Source organism: Pleurodeles waltl, chromosome 4_1 (assembly GCF_031143425.1).
Source record: "Pleurodeles waltl isolate 20211129_DDA chromosome 4_1, aPleWal1.hap1.20221129, whole genome shotgun sequence".
Classification (NCBI taxonomy): Eukaryota; Metazoa; Chordata; class Amphibia; order Caudata; family Salamandridae; genus Pleurodeles; species Pleurodeles waltl.
Window position 1 is genome coordinate 128,532,683 of NC_090442.1, and position 9,428 is coordinate 128,542,110.

The following is a 9,428-nucleotide window of genomic DNA, read 5'->3' on the forward strand; positions in this document are numbered from 1 at the left end:
AAAACTCACCTTTTTTCCTGATTCCAACCCCATCTTTGACAACACCTGCTGGCGCTGATGCCACTGACCCACGGAGAAAGCACAACCCCGCCATCGACTGATTTGAAGGTAGGGATGCTGCATTACCAGGGTACATTAGGTAGGCACTGCACGGGTGGTCAAATCTCTGTCACATGCATATGTGGAGTACACAATGGTGTCACACATGACTGGGGACACATCGACACAACACACATATTGCACACCTCCACAATTGTCATTGTGGTGTCATCATTCATTGCCAGGTTAATGCTGGCACCACAATAACGACACACTCACACTGTAAGATGGTGTACATGTGTGCACATTGCAAGAGGCCTGTACGGGTAGGTTTTTTCTTTCTGTTGTGTATGTGAGTCCGTGCCTGTGCCTGTGTGTGTGTGTGTATTGGCTGTTTGAGATGGAGGGAGCAGGAGTGGGTGATGTGGTTGTGGTTCTGTCTGCATGCATGTCACTTTCATGAGAGATCAATGTTGTTGTGTATGTTGCGTTTCCGTGTGACACATTCAGGTGAGTGTTGTTGTGTGGTGGGCGTTGCTGTGGTGTGTGTAGTTGCACGTGTGTGTGAGTGTGCATGTGTATCTGAGTGAGTAGTTGTGTTGTTAGTTGGGTTTGTGTCATGTGTGGGTGCAGTGCCAATGGTGTGTGTATGTTGTGTTGTGGATGTATGTAAATGTGTGTTTTCGGCATCTGCGGGTTGTGTTGTGCTGGAATTGTGATTGGGTATGTGGTGTGTTGTGTAGTGCAGGGGGACACTTATGGTTAAGGGACAGTATGTGTATGTCACCCACCTTTATTCTATAGCCCCTGCCATTGTATGAGGTCCATTGGGTGCCACTGCCATCTCACTCTATCAGCAATCCGTCGCTAATCCTCCGCTTGCAGTGCTGTAACATCTAAATACGGTGGTCAGAACACCGTCAACTTGATAGTCTTATCGGGTCTGCCATCAACGAGGCTTGGCGGTAACACCACCAAGATCTAAATCAGGCACTATGCAAGGTTTGATTATAGAGAAACAGTGGATGAGGGAGACGAAAAGCCAAAATTGACTTTCAAAATTTATTAAAAAAAGAAGAGCAGTCTCTGCCTACAAAACTATGCTAAGAATAATTTGAGAGGTAATCATGTGAAACAAGAGGAAGGTTTATTTATCTGAATTGTGGGTGTATCGATGGATCAACACATTTCATGCGACAGCAACACGGAAGGCCGAAGTAATAAGCAGGATAGCTCCAAACATGCAGTCAGAGAGTGGTCTTCACAAGCTGGCAAGCAGTCGGCAAGAGTACTTCACTAGCAGCTTCAACTATGACAGATAAGCTTTCTTCAGTGTCAGAAGTTCCAGTTAGGCACAGACAGACATGCTGCAAAGGTCTAACTTCTTGTTTCACAACCCAGCAACTCAGTCAGGTCACTGTGAGTATGACAATCAACACCTCAGAGATATAAAGTATGAGGTATACTGCAGCCACACTAAGATGTTGTAGAAGACAAAACAGTGCCTAATCCAGCATTAATAGATGGCTGATTCAATAGGTTGCAGACCTTTGCGAATCAATAGTAGAGGAAGACGATGGCAACTTTTCAATACCTCCAATTGACACATTAATAGTCACTACAGCATTCGTTCACCCAACGAGAATAAGACAACTGATAGCCACCACTTTTCCGATACAGGACACTGAGGAATGCAGTCCAGAGAACAAATACAGACAATGGTCACCACTTCTCTGATTCAGAACACCAAGGCATGCAGTGCTGGATATTAGGCTAAAGGCACCACAACAGAATGTGCCTTAGGAGGAATGTTGTCCTCCAGTTGTCCCCTGCACAACTTTCTCTTTGCCAATGTTGTAATTATAACGATATTCAAAGAGAACAACCTGTATCAGTAAAACAGTTTTTTTCAGGAACAACATCCAAGCCTAATTTCCTCAGCCAGTTTTAAACAACTGACTCTGTCACTTCATGAACCTCAACATTTTAGGGAGAATACAAGGAGCTGAATAGCAGGGGCAGTTAGGCTGTACCAATGGAAGAATATGCATCTACCTGGAAAAAGGTAAAGGGGTAACTATAATCAATATGTACAGAGTATGTTTACAGATATGAAGATACAACAGCTTTCTCCAAAACTATCCTTTGTTTTGAAGGGCTGGATCCCATGCATTGACCTGTTACCGCCTCACCAAACTTCTCTACCACTGACCTGGTCAGTGAACTGCTCTGCCTCCCGTGGCTCCACCTGGTAAGTAGAGCCCTCATCCCTCACTCCTCAAAACTCTTGACCCCTGTCAGGAGTTCGAGGCCCTCCTCCACCTGCAAGCTTCTGCCTGCATCTCATCCCTGGTGTCTAGTGGGAGAGCTCTGCTTTCCAACTAGGCTGCCTATCTCCTCCTTTTCTCTGCTTCAGTCCCTGTGTGCTCGCTCTTCCGTCGGCCCCCTCTGTGCCACTTTTGCCGTTCACTTTTCACAGTGCTCCTTTCCTTACTTTTTGACTTTTGCTTTACTTTTTCTCTTTGCTTTTTCCCTCCACTCTGCTCTCTCTCTCTCACTCTCGCTCTCCCCCTTCTCTCTCTCCCTGGCCGCTGCTGCCCCTGTGGCCCCACCCCCTCCTCTCTCTCACGCTGCACTCCCGCCACCGCTGCCCGCCCCCTTTTTTTGCACCATTTTCACCCCGCTCCCGCCTCCCAGCTGTCCTCTCCTCCCCCCTACTCCCAACTTAATAGCGGCCGCTGCACAGCCGCGCACAGCGGGTGCGCCAAAGGCAAGACCAACCTCCATGAAGGAATGAAGGCCAGCTCCATGAAGGAATGAAGAACAGCTGACTCAAACTCAATTCCGACAAGACCGAAGTCCTCATCTTCGGCTCTACCCCCTCCGCATGGGATGACTCCTGGTTGCCTGCCACTCTCGAATCAGCTCCGACTCCCACCGGCCACGCACACGACCTAGGATTCGTCTTGGACTCCTCATTATCCATGACCCAACTAGTCAACGCCATCTCCTCCTCCTGCTTCAACACCCTCCGCATGCTCCAAAAGATCTACAAATGGATACCCACCGAAACCAGAAGAACAGTCACCCAAGCCCTCTTAAGCAGCAAACTGGACTACAGCAATGCCCTTTACGCAGGAACCACGGCAAAACTCCAGAAGAGGCTGCAACGCATCCAGAAAGCCTCTGCACGCCTCATCCTCGACATCCCCCGCCACTGCCACACCACAGGCCATCTGAGAGACCTGCCCTGGCTCCCCGTCAACAAGACAATCACCTTTAAACTCCTCACCCACGCTCACAAAGCACTGCACAACACCGGACCAGATTACCTCAACAGACGGCTCTCCTTCTACACTCTGACCTGGCAACTCCGCTCCACCGATCTCGCCCTAGCAACCGTCCTGCAACTGTCCACGCATCCGCAGAACTACAACCGGCAGCAGATCATTCTCGCTCCTCGCCGCTGAGAACAAAGACCTCCTTACCTTCAGGAGACTTCTCAAGACCTGGCTGTTCGAGCAGTAGCACCACCTACCCCCCTCCAACACATCAGAGCCTTGAGACCCTCACGGGTGAGTAGTGCACTTTACAGCTGCTTCATGTTTAGCTGTAAAATATGGGTAGCCTGGTTATACCTTTGTCGCTAGCCAGAATTTCATCAAACCAACAAAGTCTTAAATGGAGTGATCTGCAGCAGTAAGAATCCACTTCAGCTCATGATGAATCATGAGTTCACAGAGTTTTAATATTTCTATTAAATGCTGCTTGTTCCAAAGACAAGTTATTCATCTTTGCTTTATGGCCATTTGTTTTCGATGCAATGAATTGATGCATTCAGTAATTCTGTCCAGGGTGCCCATGCAATATTTGATGTAGGCTCCTTGATAGGTTTCTGTTGACATGTTCTAAAAGACTTTAGGACCTATAGAGGCTTAACAGAGTGGGCCAAAGATGTAAGATATCCTAGAGCATTGATTAGTTTGTCATGGGACCTACATCAGACCTGGATCAGTATCTAGAAGGATTATTCAAATTATTTCAGTCATTCAATAAAGCTGAGGAGATTTCTGTAGTGATGAACAGTAGTACATGGTTTATTTTGCTGGAATCTTTTTTTTTTTGCTAGTTCCCTGATCAGAAGGTTTTGAAAAGCTTGGTAGTTTGTGTTCTCATTTCCATGGTATATGTGCTTTCTGAATGGGATTGAATTACATGCTCCACTGGACATTTTCTTTTGCACAGTATGCAATGTGGTACAGTTTTTACTAAAAACGTCACAAAGCATAGGATCTTTAATACTCAAAAGACATCTAAACACCAGTTCAAGGACCTTTTGGTTGATGATGGATAGTTAAACAACATTTAACAGGAGGGCTTACAGTGAAGCAACAAAGACTGCAGCAGTTTAATCATTTCAGAAATTGAAACACTGCGAGGGAACACAAGTTATGTGGTTTCAATCAATCAATCAATCAATCACAACATTTGTAGAGCGCACTACGTACCCGTTAGGGTTTCAAGGCGCTGAAGGAGGGGGGGATGCTGCTACTGGTCGAAGAGCCAGGTCTTAAGAAGTCTCCTGGAGGCGAGTAGGTTCTGGGTCTGTCGCAGGGCGGTCGGGAGGGTGTTCCAGGTCTTGGCGGTAAGGTGGGAGAAGGATCTGCCACCGGAGGTCTTGCGCTGGATGCTGGGAACAATGGCGAGGGCGAGGTTGGCAGAGCGGAGTTGGCGGGTGGGGGCGTAGGAGTTGAGTTTGTTGTTCAGGTAGGCTGGTCCGGCGTTGTGGAGTGCCTTGTGAGTGTGGGTGAGGAGCTTGAAGGTGATTCTCTTGTCCACGGGGAGCCAGTGGAGGTCTCTCAGGTGGTGGGAGATGTGGCTGCGGCCAAGTACGTCGAGGACCAGCCGGGCGGAGGCGTTTTGGATGCGCTGGAGGCGTCGGACCAGCCTATAAGCTTATAAAGCTGGTTTGACCAGCTTTATAAGTGATGTGTTGACTATTTGGTAAAACTTAAAGTTTTCACATTGTCAGTATCTTTAAGTACTATAGGTAATACTACTGAGTGGCAAATATGATCAGATATGAAATGCCTTGCAGACCTGGGCAGGAAAAATAAACACCAGAAACCCCCTCCCTAAATTGTGTAGCTCTTCAAGTACCCATACACTAGTGGATTTGTGACACATGGGTTGTCGGTCAATGGTTTCCAATGTCAGAGCTAGCTGAGGCTCTACCCTTAGACACCTGATGGTTCTCACACCTTTAAATGAGACAGCGGAACTGCAGGTTTGATGGAAAGGGAGACCTACCACTTTAACACAGAGTCATGCACACGTCAAACTTAAATGACCATCCATGTCCTTTTAATTAGCATTTTAGGTTGGTCCATGTGCTCTAAGTTGCACGAGTCTTGACAAATGAAGACTAGTGATCTGGTTAAGCATTCTTAGTTTTGGGATTGCAGTAGTCAGAGCACTTTGTGTTGCATAGTTAGTCAGATATGGATATGTTCATGAGCCCTTGGATCACTTTGTCGGGAAAGTGACAAAGTATCAAATCTAGCTGGTTTGGAGAAAAAACTAAGGGCCCGATTTGAGGAAAGTGGTGCTGCACCTAGTGCAGCGGCACTTTTTTTGCACCCCTTAGCGCTCCCTTAACGCCATTTTTGATGCTAGTTCGGAGCTTTGTAGGATTAGCGTCAAACGTTTTGACGCTAATCCTGCAAAGTCCATTGAGGCCTATTGTAAACAATGACGTGCTTCCTTTTAACACCTGCTCTGAGCAGATGTTAAAGTGCCAAAAAAATGATGAATAGAAATCTGTTAGCCCCCTAACAGGGGAACGCCCCCCTTTGCATACATTATGCCTAGCGCACGCATAATGTAGCACAAAGGGTTACAAAGTGGTGCAATGCATGCATTGCAGCAGTTTGTAAATTTGGCCCTGTGATTTTGGCCTTGTTGGGCCACATTAGAATTTTTTTTCAATGCTGTGGCGCAAGGAAGCGCTAGGTACTCTTGAATCTGCCTCTAAATCTTTTATCGTAAATTATATTCACCAATATGAAATAAGAAAGAGATTATCAGACCAATGGTGCATAACAGATTTATCAAAATAATTGACATACCTTGAAAATAAAATAATTTCTTCACGCATGATGACGGGGATATGCTGCTAAATTAAAAATCTGATTTTGAGTATGAAACTTGTCCTCTCCTGTGAAAGCTTACAGCAACTTTCTCTAACTAAATAATTATGTTTGTCTCACTTGGGAAGTTAATATATCTTTTCTAGAGTGAATGTAACAACTAAGAGATTCCAAATACATAGCAAAATCCAAGAGAAGACGACCAAACATGGAGAAAAAACAACTCAGTAACCTAAGCAAAGGATCTGAAATAAACATTTATGATCCTTTATTTATTGTGCTTTTTATTTTCTCTCATCCTTTTCTTCTAAGGAATGGAAGCACCATGTTAAACAATGAAAACAGCTAATGAAAGCAAAGTTACGGAATTCGTATTTCTGGGATTCAGAGACCTGGGAAACATCAGCAGTTTACTCTTTGTGCTTTTTGCTCTGATATATTGTGTTACTTTGGCATGTAATCTGGGCATTATCCTGCTGGTTTGTGTTGACTACCGCCTCCATACCCCTATGTATTTCTTCCTCTGCAATCTGTCCTTTATGGACTTTTGGTACTCTTCTACCATCACCCCGAAGTTTCTGGTTGACCTCCTCACTGAGGACAAATCTATCTCTTTTGCTGGGTGTGCATTGCAGCTGTTCTTTGCAAGCACCCTGGGTGGTGGAGAGTTATTCCTTCTTTCTGCAATGGCCTATGACCGGTATGCAGCAATCTGCCACCCACTGCATTATTCCATCTTAATGGCCAAGAAAGTTTGTCTCCAGTTGGTGAACAGCTGCTACGTCTGTGCCATTCTTCATTCACTCATACACACAACTTTCATGTTTAGGCTGTCTTTCTGCAACAACAATGAAATTAACCATTACTACTGCGATATACCGCCACTGTTGACTTTGTCTTGCACAGACACATTCACCAATGAGATGCTACTCTTCAGTGTCGGAGGGCTTTCCATATTGGGATCTTTCTTGGTCATAATAATCTCCTACACGTACATCGTGGTATCCATCCTAAAAGTCCACTCAGAAGAAGGTAGACACCGAGTATTTTCAACATGCTCATCCCACCTCACTGTTGTGGTACTCTTCTATGGCACCATTATCTTCAACTATCTAAAACCCAGTTCAAATTACTCCTTGGACCGGGATAAAGTGGCTTCTGTGTTTTACACAATGGTGATCCCAATGCTGAACCCACTGATATACAGCTTGAGGAACAAGGATGTCAAAGGGGCCCTAATGAGAGCTGTACCCAGGAAACACTGTTGTCTTAGAATGTAATCATTGTTCAATGTCTCTGGGACCTCGATTGTGACATCTCTGATCAATAGGTCCACATCTCCTTTTATTGTCAATGAAGTAATTAATGATGTATTTCTGATTTACTTTGTTAGTTTCTTTAATAATATGTATACATGATGATATGTTCTTTGTCTGCAATGCATAACTTGACAGTATAAGTAAATTATAACAGAAAATATTTTGACATGTGGGTACATCTGCTTGTGTGGTTCGACATGTGAACTGTAAGTAGGAACGTAGGGACTTCACCAGGTCATTTATGTGGGAAACAAGGTTTGATGTTTGACTGAGTTCCCACATCATATGATTTGCGAGACCCTCACGGTAAACTGTTCTGCCCCTGGCCTTATCAGTAACCTTTGGCTCACATTTGGTAGTTTACACAATCAGACAGCTACTACTCAGATATATGCAAGGGATGCAAAGTGCAATCGCAACGCAGACTACTTTAGTTTGGTTCACCAGTGCCTGTACGTCTATAGGCAAACAGGTGTTTCACTAGCTTCAGATAATTTTAATTCATTTAATTCATTTCAAATCTCCAAACCAAGTAGTAGTGAAATGTGCAAAAATATGTAAATATATGACCCTAACGTTCGAAAAATGCAAATTAGAAACAAAAATTTGTCCAAATACATTTAATGATTCTTTAACCTTTTTTGCTACAGAAATAAAAAGTTTCCTAAAGCAATATGGGACTTGGTATGTCTGGGATAAAAATAGCCCAATCAATTACATGGGAGTTGTTAGACTTGGCATCCTTGGTGTGGTCCCCCCTAACTTTTTGCTTCTGTTTCCCAGGTTGTTGAGGTGTGCTGGACTCTTTTTTGCTGTTTTTGATACTCTGGGCACTTTAGCACTGCTATCCAGTGCTAAAGTGCAAGTGCTCCTATTTAAGGTGTATGTGTAATTAGCTTTCCATGACTGGAATATTTGATTTTCTAGTAAGTCCTATTACAGTGCACTAGAGGAGCCCAGGCCTGCAAATCAAATGCTATTAGTGGGCCTGCAGCACTGGTTGTGCATCACACATGAGTAGCCCTGTAAACATGGCTCAGCCCTGCTACTTCAGTGTCTGTGTGTGCACTTTTAAACTGCCAGTTCGGCTTGGCAAGTGTAACCATTTTGTGACCCTGTCTGTTTGTGGATTGTCTGTCTGGGTCAGTTTGGCAGTTGGGCTGTTTGTGAATCTCCTTTAGACAGTGACACAAAGGGAGATGGGGTGTTACCTGCATATCCTGATGAGTTATCTGGGCAAGGAGGGGAGGGAGGAGTGGTCATTCACACCTGAAAGGGTTGTGCCTGCCCTCACACAATGCAGTCTCCAACCCCCTGGTGTGTGTCTGGGCAAGGCAGGATCTCACAAAGAAGAGAGACTTCCCTTTGAAGTTTGCCAAATTCAAAGACAGAAAGGGGTATAAGTAGTGGACCCAAACCCCCTGAAAATTAGATCACTTCTGGATCCAAGAGGAACCTCTGCTAAGGAGAAGATCTGAAGAGCTGAGTAGAAGTGCTGCCCCTGCCTGTGACTGTGCTTTGTTGAGCTATCCTGCAGTTGCTGCTTCTGCCTGTGAAAGACTGGACCTTGTTGTGCATTCCTGCTTTAGAAGAATCTCAAAGAGCTTGAACTGAGCTTGCCTCCTGTTTTGAAGGACCGTCTAAGACCTCCTCTGCTAACATCTGGATTCTCTGCTGAGACTCCTGCCCTTCCAAGTGGGGCCCTTGAAAGGTGAAGTTGGAAGACAAGAGCTGAGAATTCACGCACAGAACGCCGTGCAGCTGAAAAATGATGTGCCACCAGCCTCGAGCTAAAATTGACACTCCAACCTCATTGCGGCTGGGAGATCGATGCATCACGGCTGGAGAAATGTCATGCTACACCCGCTTACAGAGGCTGATAACGATGCAAACCCCAGTTTTCTGATACCGTGCAACAGGA

The 9,428-nt window shown here is 45.1% G+C and overlaps 1 protein-coding gene across 1 annotated transcript; it reads left to right on the forward strand.

Annotated features, from left to right (window-relative positions):
* The first annotated feature begins 6,523 nt into the window (after window positions 1-6,523).
* Window positions 6,524-7,468, forward strand: LOC138287132 (olfactory receptor 5AR1-like). The gene has a single exon (XM_069227493.1). The coding sequence runs from the start codon at window positions 6,524-6,526 to the stop codon at window positions 7,466-7,468; it is 945 nt and encodes a 314-aa protein (XP_069083594.1).
* The last annotated feature ends 1,960 nt before the right edge of the window (window positions 7,469-9,428 follow it).

What these genes read in the sequence shown, in the direction of transcription:
- LOC138287132 (XM_069227493.1), top strand. Translation starts at nt 6,524, where the DNA reads ATGAAAACAGCTAATGAAAGCAAAGTTACGGAATTCGTATTTCTGGGA.